Source organism: Epinephelus fuscoguttatus, linkage group LG21 (genome assembly GCF_011397635.1).
Source record: "Epinephelus fuscoguttatus linkage group LG21, E.fuscoguttatus.final_Chr_v1".
NCBI lineage: Eukaryota > Metazoa > Chordata > Actinopteri > Perciformes > Serranidae > Epinephelus > Epinephelus fuscoguttatus.
Genome location: NC_064772.1, coordinates 15,477,141 through 15,492,289, shown reverse-complemented (window position 1 = coordinate 15,492,289; position 15,149 = coordinate 15,477,141). Strand labels below are relative to the sequence as shown.

The 15,149-nt window shown below is 38.7% G+C and overlaps 2 protein-coding genes across 6 annotated transcripts in view; one reads left to right on the top strand and one right to left on the bottom strand.

The window, feature by feature from the left end:
• Positions 1 to 1,895, bottom strand: part of LOC125881792 (dnaJ homolog subfamily C member 13) — a 45,367-nt gene extending 43,472 nt beyond the window's left edge. For 3 of the 5 annotated variants that reach the window (XM_049565122.1, XM_049565123.1, XM_049565126.1), the window contains exon 1: positions 1,855 to 1,895. In XM_049565122.1, the coding sequence (XP_049421079.1) occupies positions 1,855 to 1,880 (26 nt within the window). In that variant the 5' untranslated portion in view covers positions 1,881 to 1,895. Of the gene's footprint in view, positions 1 to 258; positions 425 to 1,854 lie in introns of those variants that run through there. The other 2 variants (XM_049565124.1, XM_049565125.1) reach the window with 2 other exon arrangements.
• Positions 1,896 to 3,963: 2,068 nt separating this feature from the next.
• Positions 3,964 to 11,450, top strand: lztfl1 (leucine zipper transcription factor-like 1). The gene is made up of 10 exons (XM_049565146.1): positions 3,964 to 4,240; positions 4,547 to 4,671; positions 4,792 to 4,986; positions 7,446 to 7,503; positions 7,959 to 8,030; positions 8,132 to 8,197; positions 8,287 to 8,364; positions 8,656 to 8,832; positions 8,917 to 9,020; positions 10,403 to 11,450. Exons 1-10 carry the CDS (start codon positions 4,238 to 4,240, stop codon positions 10,419 to 10,421), a joined length of 897 nt encoding a protein of 298 aa, XP_049421103.1. The 5' UTR covers positions 3,964 to 4,237; the 3' UTR covers positions 10,422 to 11,450.
• Positions 11,451 to 15,149: the final 3,699 nt, after the last annotated feature.

Here is a 15,149-nt window from a genome sequence, read left to right as displayed (position 1 = left end):
TATCTGTCTGGCTAGGAGCGAGCACGACAGCGCCTTTGTAGCGACGTTGACACTGCTGCTCCTCCTAACGAGAATATCAAATAGTTCGGACACCTCTGTTATCAGCGTTTGTTTGCCGAATGCAAAATAAGGGCTGTGGCAGGCTAATGTAGTTAGCCTCAAGCTAGAAGCTAACTAGCACTTAGCAGCGGGGTTCAATCAAGCAGACATGGAGAAGATGGCTTGAAGACAGTGGCAGGTGGTAGCGGGTGCATTTACCTGTAAAAACGCTAACGGGTATTAATGGTAGCCGTCCCTCAGCCCCCCACCCTCCTCTGAGTGCGGCCGGTGCTTCTCAGTTTTCCCACTCTGATGCTGAAGGTGCTCAGTTACGCCGTATTTCCCTCAACAGGGCTCAGGACGCTGCCATATTCCTCATACCAAAAGTGTGCCACTGCGCATGCGCGAGGCCTGCCTGTCATGCGGCTGTCAGCTGATTGGTTTGTCGGGACGCGGAATTAATAAACTGCCGACCTGAGATCAGTTTTTCTTAATTTCCCTCAGTGTATGCATTGATACATACAGCAGAAACCGACCTGGGAACAGTTTATTGAGCGGGGCTCTTGCTGACTTTGTTATATGGTGGAATCTTTAGTTTCCATTCGTGCTCAATTGAAACAAAAGCGACAGTTTCAGAAGTAGTAAGGTAACACTGAATATATTTTCCGCGCACCAAAGAGTCAGGTATAGACTCATTTTGACAATTTGTCCATTTTACAGTCACATGGCTAAAATTTTGTTCTTTGTGAGCTCATCTTTTGAAATGGAAACTGAATTGAACATTTCTCCATTTCTACATTTACATCTCTGTGCACATTCTGCCTTTTTTTTTTTAAGCATATAGGAAATTAGAAAAATTCTTAAAGGGCAATTCAACATTTTATTTTATTTTATTTTATTTTATTTTATTTCATTTTATGACTTTTGCAGCTCCCTAAGTATCAGTTGCCTACTTGGTAAAAAGATGCAGAAAGAAAGATTATTGTGCCCTCTAGGGACACTGTTCCACCACTGCAGCAATGCCTCCGTTGATAGTACAACAGTTTACACCAGTAGGGGCCTACATGAAGATTGACACCAGAATGAACAGTAACTGGCCACACATACACACATACACAGGCACATACTGAATACACATATGTGACATCAAAGTTGCAAAAACCATTTAAAAGTTATCAAAGTCATTCACGCATAAACACCATCCCCTTTGTAGAATTCATTTCCTGAGGTTCACAATTTATAGCAATATGTCAAATATAGATGGTTGGCTTAAAACTGAATTAGAAAGCAACTGAGATCTTCAACTCCTGGCAAAAAAACTCTATGCAAACAACTTTAAGACAATATATGTAAACTTTTGTATGTCTCTGTCTGATCTATCCTCCAAAGATTTACTCGAAGTGCATCTGTCAGCTGCTTATGTGTGTATAAGCCCACAATGTTTTATTGTAATGCTCTCATTGCTTTAGTGTTTATTATGCTATATTTTACGCTCTGAGTCAATTGCTTTCTTTGCATACTTTTGCTCTTGCAATGCCCCACATTCTTCCACAGTCAAACACCTTTGCTAAAGTCACTCATAGACCAGCTGCAGATATGACATCGACACTCACTAATTTTGGTTGTGCAACAAGAGCTATGTAAAGAAACCACCATTGTCTAACTGACCACTGTCGAACAGCAGCACCAATATATGAGACTCTAAAAAAAACCTGAAAAGAGTCATGACTTGTAGTACTACAAGTCTACTATGACTTCTAACCCTTAAGAATATGATCTTAACATAGTTCCTGTCTCAAATCATAAGTGACTCACCGCGATTGAAGGTAAAGAGGAAACATCTTTGCTTGTGTGGCTGACTGATGTTGCACAGTGAACTTGAGCGGGGAAGCACCGAGTGGTCACATTTTGTGGCATCTGATTAGGTGACCAACCATGTGCTGCCTGTTAGTCTAATTTAATTATAGCTAGAGAGACATGAGGGAAGAGGCGCTCCTTCTTTTTTCTCTTAGAAACCTCCTTAACAAAATGTATAGCGATGCCCTTTTGATTTCCGTGACATATCACAAGCAGTCAGTGCAACAGAATCTCTATGAAGTTTTTATTTGGGTCATGTGGAGTCACATAAGTTTAACTGATGGAGAAGCAGCCATGATGAGTCCCATCAGTTAATCAACTGCGATATCTATAATAGAATACTAATAGCCGTGTAATGCAATGTAAATATGTAAATAAAAACATTGTCTTATCAATCATGCAATTGTCATTCCAGTAGCACAACTCACTTTACCATGTCATTTGTCTCCAGTTGCTCGTAGTTTCTATCCTCATTCTATTTCTGTTTAAGTTTATGCACCTCTTAGTATTTATTTCTGTTACTTATACTGCTGCAACTACCAAATTAAAGCTGGAGATCGATAAAGGTATATTTGATCTTACTTCATTTCATCTGACCAAACTGCATTATCTGCCATTAGATATAAATGCTATATGATTTGCAATAAAAAGTAAAGATACAGAGGGAAAAAGTAATATTTCAAAACATACTGGCAGTGGGTTTATGTGACAGTCAACATTAGGCCAGTAAGTGTTATGTATGCCATCTTGTTTTGACCATCATCCTGAGATGATGAGGTCTCAATCTGAAGCTATTTAATTATTAAATCAAACAAGGACCATCTGCTAAAACATATAAATGCATGTGATGCACATGTAAGTGCCACAGGAGAAAAGGCATGTAGATTTTCTCAGTATAAAATGCTGCTGGTGATGATGATAAGGAGCAGAGGCAGAGGTCAAAGCCTAAATCTTTTCAGGACCTCTCATACTTACAGCTCAACACTGCCATCTACTGCTTAATACAATGTATTGACAAACAGGCCAAATTGCCAGTTTGGCGACACAAAAATACAGGACATGTTGTTCGTTTAACCCACAGCCATCCGCAACTGTTGTGTCCCCTCACTTCTCGAACTAAAGTCACACACCTGTAACTTACCACTAGAATGACAGGAGTCAGACCTGGTGGTCGTCATGCTATGACCAGAATGAAATTAAATAAAATAAATTTTAAAATGAAATAATAAAATAAAATAAATGAAAAAGAAAATACAAAATAAACATAAAACATATAAAAATGAGATAAAATAAAATAATTTGTAAAATAAAATAAATGAAAAAATAAAAAATAAAATGCAAAATAAACATAAAACATATAAAAATGAGATAAAATAAAATAAAATTTAAAATAAAATAACAAAATAAAATAACAAATGAAAAAATAAAATAATGAAAAATTAAATAAAAAATAAACATAAAAAATATAAAAATGAAATAAATGAAAAAATAATTATCCTTTGATGCTGACGGACTTTTACAGAAAATGAATGCCTTAAAATATAAAATTTAAACACCTTTTTATCTTAATTAAAATCATAGTCATATAACGGTTATTTGTCACAACATGGAGGCATAGACTGTATAAAAATGTAGGCTGGTGGAAAAAAAGGTAAACAAAAAGGAAAAAACAAAATAGAAAATAATTCTATAGAAAACAGAATATTTTCCAAAACGAAGCAGTTATAATTTCAGTTTCGGGTAAATTAAACAATGAAACAATGAAGTAGTAAATACATAAAGGAATATATCATATAGAAGATATTTGCACTGTGCACAATTTATTATAGCGTATAATGACCGTTAAAGTCTATCAATTATACGCAATTTAACTATTTCGACAGTAGATTCACTAACATAGGCTAATATGTTGATGAAATGACTATTAAAATATAGGATAATATTCATATATTCTATTTCCGTAGTCATACATCTCGACCATGTAACTTGTTGTTTCGTGTTGTACGTAGCGCCGCTGAACGCACCTCTAGTAACCAAGGCAATGACGCTATTCTCCGTTACCAAGGCATTCTCAAGGCAAACACTAGCCGGAGAGCTAGGCTAGCAAATCTGTCAGATAATCTTACAGCTATGATATAATCCTCCTTTAGCCTCTTCACCGACTTAAAGTATAAGTACAAAACAGTTTACTAAAACGCTCGTCTCTAGCATTCTACCATTAGCTTCTAGTCTGTTCGCTGCGTGGCCTAAATTAGAGGCTGAAACACCCATTTTTCCTTTGAATCATCTCAGTCTACAAGCTAGCTAACTTAGTAACGTTAACGTTAGCTGCACAGCCACCATGGTAAGTAGCTGCGATCGTTTGCTGTTTACGTGGTAGCCAGGCCACCTGTGTGCTTTTAGAAGTTAGCATGCTAATCGTCTCGCTCTGTTTTATTCAAAGACGAGTGGACAGTTAGCAAGCACTCCCCAGAGATGACACGTTTAGGTGCTAGCTCATGTGAATAGGCCGTCATATTAGCAGGGGAAAATCCTCTTCAAGTTAGCTCATAAGCTAGCTGTGGTTTCCATTACAGCCTGTCGCTCTCTGCCCATCTTTCATTTTTGCTGCCAGTCTATTGCTAGTTTTTCTCTCCTTGTCTCCATGTAGGCTGAATTTGGATTTAATGAACACCATCAGAATGAAGTCATCAATTACATGCGGTTTGCACGATCAAAGAGGGTCCTGAGACTAAAGACTATTGATTCCTGCTTTGAAGAGCTCAAAGACAGCAGGTGACTGGTCATTCATAAGTTATTGGTGCCATTGCTTGTACGTTCACTGTTATAACACAATAATAAAGTGCTTTTTTTAGTCCAGATGGAGCTGTAATGTGTGTGTGTTTCTCTCTGGAGGCTGGTGGAGGAAACCTTCACAGTGGACGAGGTAAAGGAGATGCTGGATGGGCTGCAGGCGGTGGTGCGTGGGGAGGTGGAGATGGAGCTCATCAATACAGCCCACACTAATGTGCTGCTGCTCAGGCAGCTCTTCTCACAGGCAGAGAAGTTTTACCTGCGTCTGCAGAGTGATATCTCAGAGCTGGAGAACAGGTGAGAAAGGAGGCAGATTCAGCTTCCTGTTAACTGTTGAGTTAACAGACTAACAGCAAACGTTTGATGAAATGTGACCTAATCAGGTTTGCACCCACATGACTACATAAGGTTCTTATTCAGATATTATGGAATATAACACACTTCGCTCTTATGTCCTGAAATATAGTTTTTTTTATACTGTGTACATGTGTGCATGACATATTGCACCAGATCTCTGACCCTTCCACATTAAATAAGCAGTAAATGCGTTTTCACATTAAACTAATTCAAAATGATGTGGCAGTTTGAGGTCAAACAGAGTGCCACACTAAACTAAGAAGTGAGCTCTGTCTCTAAACATGCAATACACCTTCATGTTCATGAGAAAAACTCCTCCACTTTGTACCACTTCCTCCTCAAAGCTGTTTAGGTTGAGATAGCGTGCATATTACAGTGTGTGGCAGGCAAAAAGGTTATTGTCAAGCCACATGCTCACATGCTCAATGTATATACAACCTTTTTTTCCACTATATTGGTTTCCTTTTAGCAGATGTTCAGTTAGGCTAAAAAAACCACAACTTGTGCCATTTTCTCAGTACATTTTAATGTCAGTTCATCAAAGTTACAAAAAAAAAAATCACATTTTGAGGCTTTGGCCGCCAGCCCAGTATGATAGAGCGGTGAGTGGTGATTAATCTCAAAGTATTAAAAAAAAATTTAAAGGACGTAAAAGCACTGGGTTATCGCCTGTTTTTCAGGATAATTTTCAAACCTAACTACAGGTCTTCTTTAAGTTTTTCTACCTTCGAAAGGAAATCCTTCCTAATGAAAGACGCATTCCATTAAATTTTCTTTTAGCCTCTCAAAAATTCAAATTACAGAAGTCTCAGCTGCGTTTATCACAAAACTTTTCCAACTAAAAGTAAAACTTTCTTTATTTTAGTTACCACTGAGGTAAATGGCAGAATGTCTTTGGCAAAATTAAAGTTGCTATTTCAGTTTCAGGGTTTGTCACACATGTACAGTGAAAAATGTACTACTTTTTCATTTAATAAAGTTAATATTACATTACTCTCAATGATTACTGGTAGCTCATGTTTTATGAGTGCATACTTTTGAGGTGGGGATGTCACACAGAGTTTGTGGCCTTGTGTGATAAAATGAAAATTCTGTACAGTAAAACAGAATCATACGAAGCACTTACAGTCCCGAAAGGTGATTTATTTTTATTTTTTTTAATCTTGTGCGCCTAAATTATTATCTTATCTAAAATATCACCTGTGGCGACTTTAGGGGCTCCGTAGATTACCTAAAAGGCCATTCTTGCTGTTGTTTCCAAGCAGGAAAGCCCAGAGTGCCTCTTCATATTACAAGCCTGAACCCAACAGTGCGGGCAGGTACATACCAGCAATAAAGATAAATCATATTTAAACTGCTGTCAGAATGTACTTTGCACTCCTGACATTTTGACAAGGATGTATTAAGGCTTTGTTGGCACAAATATAGTCAGGTGTCAGAGCATAGTGGTTGTTATATAGATTAATAATAACTCCCACTTTAGCAGAATCTGTTTTGACATTGAAGGATATCAATGGCTATTGTTCACAGTTTTGTTTATTTGAGGGTCAAACCAAAGCCCAAGACACAGGTCAATCTGTTCCTCTTTTTGGTAGAGATTGAGGAAGCCAGACCTCTCCATGTTCACTACCTTCATATTGTCTGATCTGGTCTTTGGCATCACAGCAAAAGGTCATAAAATTAACACTTTAGCGGCAGTCTGCTCTCAGCATGTTACAAACCCATCAGCACTGTAAAGCGCCACAGTCCCTGTGCATAGATTTGAATGTACTACTGTGATATTCCAGTGAATTCAATGTACCTCCTGACCTCTGCGACCTTTCACCTTGTTAAAACACTGAGCGTGTTTTGAGAAAGCTCTTTTGTTTGTAATGTACATGGTGATGGGTGGATAAATAAGCCTCAGAGTTATGCTTTTTTTTTCCCCTCAGGTTTCAGCCCTAAAGTACGTGACTGATACAGTGTCTAAAGCAAGGAACACACCCTGTGTCACAGTCTACGTGTGTTCTGCTGCTTTTTAGAAACCACATTTAAGCTTTTCAGAGTGCTGTTCTGCTCACCACAAGCATATATCTTATATCATATGCTTTAGCAAGTACTAAACTGCTATCAAGAAAAAGGGTGTTTATTTTTCCTTGCCAAGGATACATAACCGCCAAGTAGAATATTGCGATGTCAAAAACATTGTGGTGGCAGACTGAGAGTTAGGTGAGATAGTGCATATCATTAGATCAGTGTCACTCTGTTCAGTGTTGCTCACAAGATACTGACATTGATACTGACAAATGTTTCATTTTGTCTAAAAATGTATACAGTATATAAAAGCTTTTTTTGTACCTTTTCTCTTTAATTTTCATCATTATTCCACTGCCCATTACTTCTCTCTTCTACCCATATAGGGAGCTGTTAGAGCAAGTGGCTGAATTTGAGAAGACAGACTTTAAAACCACTGATAAGGTGAGTGTAATGTGCAGCTTTGTCACATATAGAGCCCCAAACAGCACCATCAGTGCAGTTGTCATTAATCATTTGTTCAAAGAATACCAAACCCACATAGAATTCAGTAGCTAGACAGCAATACAGTGTTAATGTGAATATCTAAAGTTGTTTTTAATGTCAGACCACCCGCCCTTCACACGTAGCCTTGTGGTTCAGAAGTCACGCTCCACTGAGGTCGACGTGTGGTTTCATATTTTACCGTTTAAGAAAAACAAATTAACTTTGTGATGCAGTAGTCTGCTCTTTCCTTGGGTTGGCTATTCGCACCTTTCTCGTGCCATCATCACATTGCTAAGGAAAGCAAAATGGATATAAAGATATTTACTCTCACATAGTAACACGGAGGTCTAGCCAACGTGTTTACGACTGAGACATAAGAACTGTTCCGTCTTAAGTGCTTACTTTATTTCCAGATAAACCAGGAAACAAGCAAACCCAAGTTAGCACCACTGAATGAAGGTGGAGTGTCTGAACTTCTTAACAAGGTAAACGAATATGTTGCATGAATGCAGATTAATTGTTGAATGTTGTGCCCTCATTATCACATTTATACACACCTTCACATCTATCTTTAATATTTATCTAGGAGATAGCAAGACTACAGGAGGAGAATGATAAACTGAAAGCCAGGCTGCGGACTTTAGAAGCCCAGGTATAACATTAAGGCACACAGCATCCTTTCTTATAATTCATCCTCTAGTTTACATAATTAATTAAACTGCTCTGATTATTTTTTCCAAGGCAATGAGTGCCCTGGACGAGAGAACCAAGGCAGAGAGAGCTCTGAAAGACCTTCAGAAGGTGCAAGGTGAACAGCAGGTACTGCTGCAGTTTGGCGTGCAAATCTTGCATCATCTTCTTTTGTGACATTTTGAGTTTGCTTTCCATTTTAACACTTGTTATTGCTTTTTTATTATTTTGTTTCATCTGAACGTTTGCTATCATATGGTTTAATCTGCTAACTTGGACCTCACATGGTATGTATCCCGCTGAACAAAGTGTTGCTTCTGTCCGTCACAGTGTGTAGGAGTAGGGTTTTGATTCTGTAGTATTAGCACTGGTTGTCGTTCCCTCCATATGAACTTGTATGTTGTTTCCTTTCCCTTCAAGTTTGCTGCGCAATCCAAGGAGATCAGCAGTCTTGAGGACACTGTGGCAGCTCTGAGGGAGGACTATGAGAGGTCTCTTAGTGCCAACACTGCCTCCCAGAAGGATCTGCAGGAGAACCTGATCTCTGCCAAACATGAACTTCTGCGAGTGCAGGAGCAGCTCTCCTTGGCAGAGAAGGTGTGTCCCTGTGGCGTTTCCCTCTAAGTTAAGTTAGCACGTATCAAATGTTGAACAAAATTTTTACGTATGTTTGGTGTGCAGGAGTTGGACAAGAAGTTCCAGCAAACTGCAGCCTACCGCAACATGAAGGAGATCCTGACCAAGAAAAATGAGCAGATCAAAGAAATTAGGAAACGATTGCAGAGGTGAGCTTTCATTATTAAGTGTAAAACAATTCAGTCATCATCAGGAATGTGCCATTCATAAAGAGGCTGCCTGAAAATGCAATCGTAAAATCCACAGACTGTATAAAAGAAGTAGACGTAACTTCCGGATCTGTAAAGTGAAACCAATGACCTGTATTCTTTCTAATGGCCAGCAGGGGGCGACTCCACTGGTTGCAAAAAGTAGTGAAGTGTAAAGAAGTCCATGAGAAAATAACCCCAATTCTCACTTGATTTATTACCTCAGTATACATCTTCCTGAAGAGTTTTTTGGTCTCAATCACTAGTTTCACGTCATCTTCAATACAGTATGATTATTTTTGAAATTATGGTCACATTTAAAGTAAAATAGATGCTAAAAGGGGGTATGCGTTCAGGCGTGGCTACCTTGTGATAGACAAGTGGCTACTACCAGACCAGCTATTAGGAATTATGGACAGGGGGGCAAAATTTTCCACAAAGAGCTCACTCATCCACACCCACTTCACCACCACCAGTGCTGGAAATGTTGCAATCCATTGTACTTGCAATTTGGAAAAAAATAGCCTCCCACATGGCAAAGTGCATCAGAATTGTCATTCACATTGGACATTAAAGTCAGACACTCCGGCAAGATCTACCTAGCCTGAGTTTGCCAACATAAACACATGTCACAGCAACATTTCGGCACACAGTGAACTGAGCATAATGATATTTTCATAATTTATTCACTTTATGTAGTGTTTTATGGAGTGTTTTTGTTTTTTAGCAAAACACACAAGACAGTAAATTAGTTTATGCACAATTTCTCTTTGCCAATGGTGCTTTGGTAACTGATGCATCTCCTCTGTGGATGCTTTTGAAGCTCAGAGACTTGACATACAACCATCAGTTTTCTGCAGGCATCTATGTTTTCCCGAGCACATACATTTGGCGCATTAAGATCAGAAGTCGGGAATACCTAGTCAATTATTGATTTCCAACTTGCAATGGATAGCAGCAATAGACCTTTGGAGGCCACTCCCGGCAGATCCACCCCTCACTCCTTTACAGCTCTATCCTGGATCCAAATATGGTCACTTCTGGCTCTAGAAAACAAGATGGCAACAGCCAAAATGCCAAATCAAGGCTTCCAAATGGTATTTCACAATAATGGATGATGTCACGGTATCTTCGGCCGCTTCTTTTATACAGTCTATGGGAAAATCTAAAAAACTATGGTATGTTATGGAAAATATTTGGCAGTAATGTAAAACAAGTAAACATACCAGTATGCCCCTTTAAGTTATTCTGTTTTGTCTTTTTTTAACTTGTAAAACTGTCTTTCTTACAAAGATATTTGTCTAATTTCAGGTTGTAACACTTTCATTGTGTGTCTATTCCAGATATGAGCCCAATGAATGAGTTGTACCAAAGACAGCTTGTTAAACAGGTGTCCAGAGCGTGAGACAGGACCAAAATTTACGACTGTGGTTTGGACAAGAAACCGTCAGTTCCACTGCTGTGAGACAAGAGAGACAGAAACAAAGCACCTCCACGAGGAATTGTTTATTCATGCTTTATCTGGCATCTTCAGTAGTTATTGGCTTTAGTAAAGAGTGTGTGTGTGTGTGTGTGTGTGTGTGTGTGGGTGGGTGTGGGGGGAGGTCGCAAGTACACACATCTGATCACACTAATGAGGTAGTGATAAATGATAGCCTTCTTCAGCTGTGCTTCTTTTCTACGTCTCAGTTTTGGAGCTCACTTACAGTAGCTAGCAGACTTCCCTCAGTGCTCTATGCAATTACTGTCACGTCCCTGTTTGAAGAGGCCTTGTCCGTTTGCTGATTTGGACAGATACACACTGTCTGCCTGAAGAATTGGAGTCTTATCTATCAGATGGTTATAGGTGATGTTTAGCTCTCTAGCACTGGGTAATTGATATTATTTTAGCAGCCCCCCTTTTTTAGTTAAAATGCAAACATTGTTGAGCTAGACCCCAGCAAACCTTTTGTTTAATAACCAGCAGCTTCAAAATAACGTTTCCTGACCGTCTGAGGTCAACCCCGCTTTAATTTGTTACCTAAAGATTTAATAGCATTCCACATAAAATATTTCCAATGATCTGACATTCTGTGAAAGTCTGATCATCGAAAATATACCAAAACATTCTCGCATTTATTTTTTCTGCTCTTGCATATTGAATGACGTGGATCACGGTCTAGAATGATTTCCCTACTTCCCCAAACAAAGGGCATAGAATATTTTTGTCTGGAATCTTTAACTGTGTACTTTTCGTATTGATGTGGGTGATGGAGTGGAAGGTTTAAAAAAATGAATATATACATGATGTTCATGAAGCAATGCTCTTGTAGAGTATGATACATCTACCCTATATTACACTAGATGTGCATTTGTTTGTATTGTGCAAAGTATGGGGTAATAAAAGCTGTTAACAAATAAGTGTGTGGTCATTGTAGGTAGTAATCATATTATTTGAATATTTCACTTTAGGTTTAGGGTATATTTAATCAGTTGGACATCAAGTCAATTCATTGAAAATTGAAAATGGCTTACTGACCGATGACTGTAGTCTAATATTTAGCTGTGCTATATATGCTGCCCTAATGAAAATATTGGGGAGTAAATATGCCCCGTGAAGGACTGAGAATAACTATCTCTTCTGGCCCACTGCATGCTGGGATAGGCTTGAGGGTGTTTTGACACTGATAAACAGTAAGAAAGTGGAAGTGGAAGGAAATTATATATGATTTAATCATGATAGATTTTAAGACTGACTAAACATCACTGTTTCTGACTGGTTTAACAAGGGGGCGCTAGACTACAATAATGCACACATCACTAAAATATATGCCTTTCCAAAACCATGAAAAGTTGTATACTTGCATGACATGGGGATGTGTGATCTCAGTGGCTAAATGTGGCTGCAATTCATGCAATTGCTGATATAATCACTGAGGTATTTAAGAGGATGTGGGAGACTATGAACAGTTGTTTTCATATTGGAGTATTCCTTCATGTGTTAATCACTATATGGCTCTGAGGAGGAAAGCAAAGACAAAGGGGAAGAAAGAGAGAGGGGAAACATTTGTCCACATATAGGATATAGTCACTGAGCCTCCAGAAAGCCCCTGATACCTCAGTCAGCATGATAAAGGTGAACACAGACAGTGTGGAGTGGGGTAACACTTCAGCAACACAGGAAGAAATGAACTCAAGGTGTAATATTTTGGTAACACTTTATATTGAGGTATACATATTCATCATTAACTAGTTGCATATTAGCATGCATACTGTAGTAGTGGCATATTGGCTCTTTATTTGTCATTATCAAGCACCTTTTAATACATGGTCTGCATGAACATGTTCTACAACTTGCTTATTGACAGGAAGTAAGGAAGTTTTTATACACAGATTTGGATTTTAATATGCTCTGCTCAGCGCTTTTAAGGTGGTAGTACCACAAGACTAGTCATTCTCTTGTAAAAGCACTTAATAAATAAGGTCTATTCTTTTGTATATGATGGCATCACATCATCATTTTATCCTATTAGACATTTGTGTGATTTGTCATAATTAGTGTATGAATTCCTCAGTTATGGCCAAAACCATGGAGGCCTTGACCTTTGACCGTAAACCACCAAATTCTAATCAGTTCATTCTTGAGTCCAAGTGGATGTTTGTGCCAAATCTGAGGACATTCCCTTAATGTGTTCTGTTTGTGAGAATTGGACAGACAAGGTCACAATAACCTTGACCTTTGACCTTCAACCACCAAACTCTAATCCATTCATTGTTGAGTCCAAGGAGATGTTTGTGCAGAATTTGAATACATTTCCCCAAGGCCTTCTTGTGATATTGTGTTCACAAGAATAGGATGGACAACCTGAAAACATAATGCCTCCGGCCACGGCTATCGTCAGTTCGGAGAGGAGGAGATGCAGGGGACGTGTGCCCTGCATATCTTCAAAAGCCAGTATTGGACTCCTCCACTTTTTACAGTCTGAAAACTTAGGAAAGCTTAAAGCAGCTGTCTTTTTTACATTTGCTGGCTCTGTAACATCAGCCTGAAGGTAATAGTTCATATTCAGAATACATGATGTGTGATGGGTCCATCAGTTTGCATGTCTGACAACAGTTCTCTCCATGGTGTGAAGGGACGGCTGTACTTTTCTTTCTGATCACATTCATTGCTCTTTTCACCATGTCAATTCTTGATTTTAACTGGACTGTAAGGGTGATACCATACCGTATCTAATGATGCTTTCCAGCACAGCATTTAGAATTTTAACATGATTTCATTTCCCACACGTTTGCATGTAAATAAATATCAAACATATCTTTTTCATTCTACTGCATGACTCATATAGAGTAGATCCCTCAGTTCATCTTGAGTGCACCATGGGGGAAGTGAATCTCATGCCTCTTTAAAAAAAGAAGTAACTGAAAAAATAGAGATGTCATGTTAACACGGTCTTGGTTCCCAAACCAAACAGTCTGAGTCTGCGGAGAGAGAGGTCTCTGAGCCAGCCTAGCACACAGATACTCATCATAGGCACTCTATTTTAAAAGAGCTGCATGTGAAATTCTACACATATGATTCAGAGTCAGAGCCACGATTGTCTGCACACAGTTCTCAACATGGATGTGGTTGAGCCAGCGGCTCGCAGCTAACAGTACTAACGGCACAAACAGTGCTAACAGTACAAACAGTGCTAACAACAGTGATGACAGAGCTAACAGTGGTAGATGAGACAAAGACAACACAACACACATCCCACGGGATGTGTGTGTTGTCTTTGTGTCATCTACCACTGTTAACTGGACCTAATTCCCTACACCACTAAATAAGCACGTGCTTATTTAGTGGTGTAGGGAATTAGGTCCCTCAGAAAAGTTAACTCCTGCACACACTTCTTCATCTTTGCATTGATTTAGGTAAAAAAGGACGAGGGCTTGGTCTCAAAGACACAACACTCACAAAGTGCCTGCGTACAGCTCACAATTGCATGACGGTTCAAAGTTGTGTAGGAGGTCTGTCCACAGTCACCTGCAGTAACTCAAACCAATGTCACCACGACCCAGCAACTTCTTACAACTACCTGACACCAAGGAAAACATTCTTTACTTTTAGTATCAAAAACCAAACCCAGGTTTTGTGTCATCAGTTCAGTATCTACCCAATTGGCTTTCCCTCTGTTCCTGAGTTATGACATTAACTAGTGACCAGAAGTGTTTTTGCAGAACATTATGATGTCACAGTGAATTTGACCTTACCATACTGCTGTTACTGTACTTGTTGCATGCTGGCAAATCAAGATACACAAAACATAAATGAAAGGCTCTATACATTTTTAAGCAAGGCTATTATGATGCTATCTTCAGTGGATCTGTATAATGCCCTGCTCAATCAGGGAGACTGACCAATTCAGTAAAATAAGACAAAAAAAGTTCCTCTGTGTTTGAACTGATTAAATATCAGGAAATCAGAGAGACAGAGATGATTGTGAAATGCTTCCTCCAGCTGTTTGTTTACACCAGAACTCAAAATTAGGATCTTATTTTATCTCTTTGCACTTACACAATGTGAAAATTTCTTTTGAAATTCACAAATTTAGTTACTTCATCTGCTTCTTCAACTGTTTCAAGTGTCTCTCATTGTTTTTGCCATGGTTTGAGATAGTGGCAAAGTAAGAAACAAAGTGGTCACCAATCAGTCAACTGTCAACCCCACTGTTGTTTTCAGTGAAACTCTTCAAGCCACAGTCTGTCCTGACTTAAACCCTTGTTGGTTTTGCATCATGTGCAGGAGTTGTATGCATGGTGTACTTTTCTTCCTATAGGTGCAGACAAAAGGGGCAGGGTAAAATAGCACTAATGAGAAAACATGTGAAAGGCATACAGCACTGAAAACAAAATTCTGTAAAACCTATTTGTTCTGTTGTCAAAACAGAGAAGATAAAAGGTGATACTAGTACAAAAAGGTGGATAAATTCTTATCCACCTCTTTATTCCTATACCAAAATAAAGACTGAGAAAATGTGATTGTTTAGCAGTTGTGTGCTTATTGTTGTGAGGTAAAATTTGCATGCATCTGTTTTCTGTTAGTAGCAGCTGAAGAGAAACCGTCAT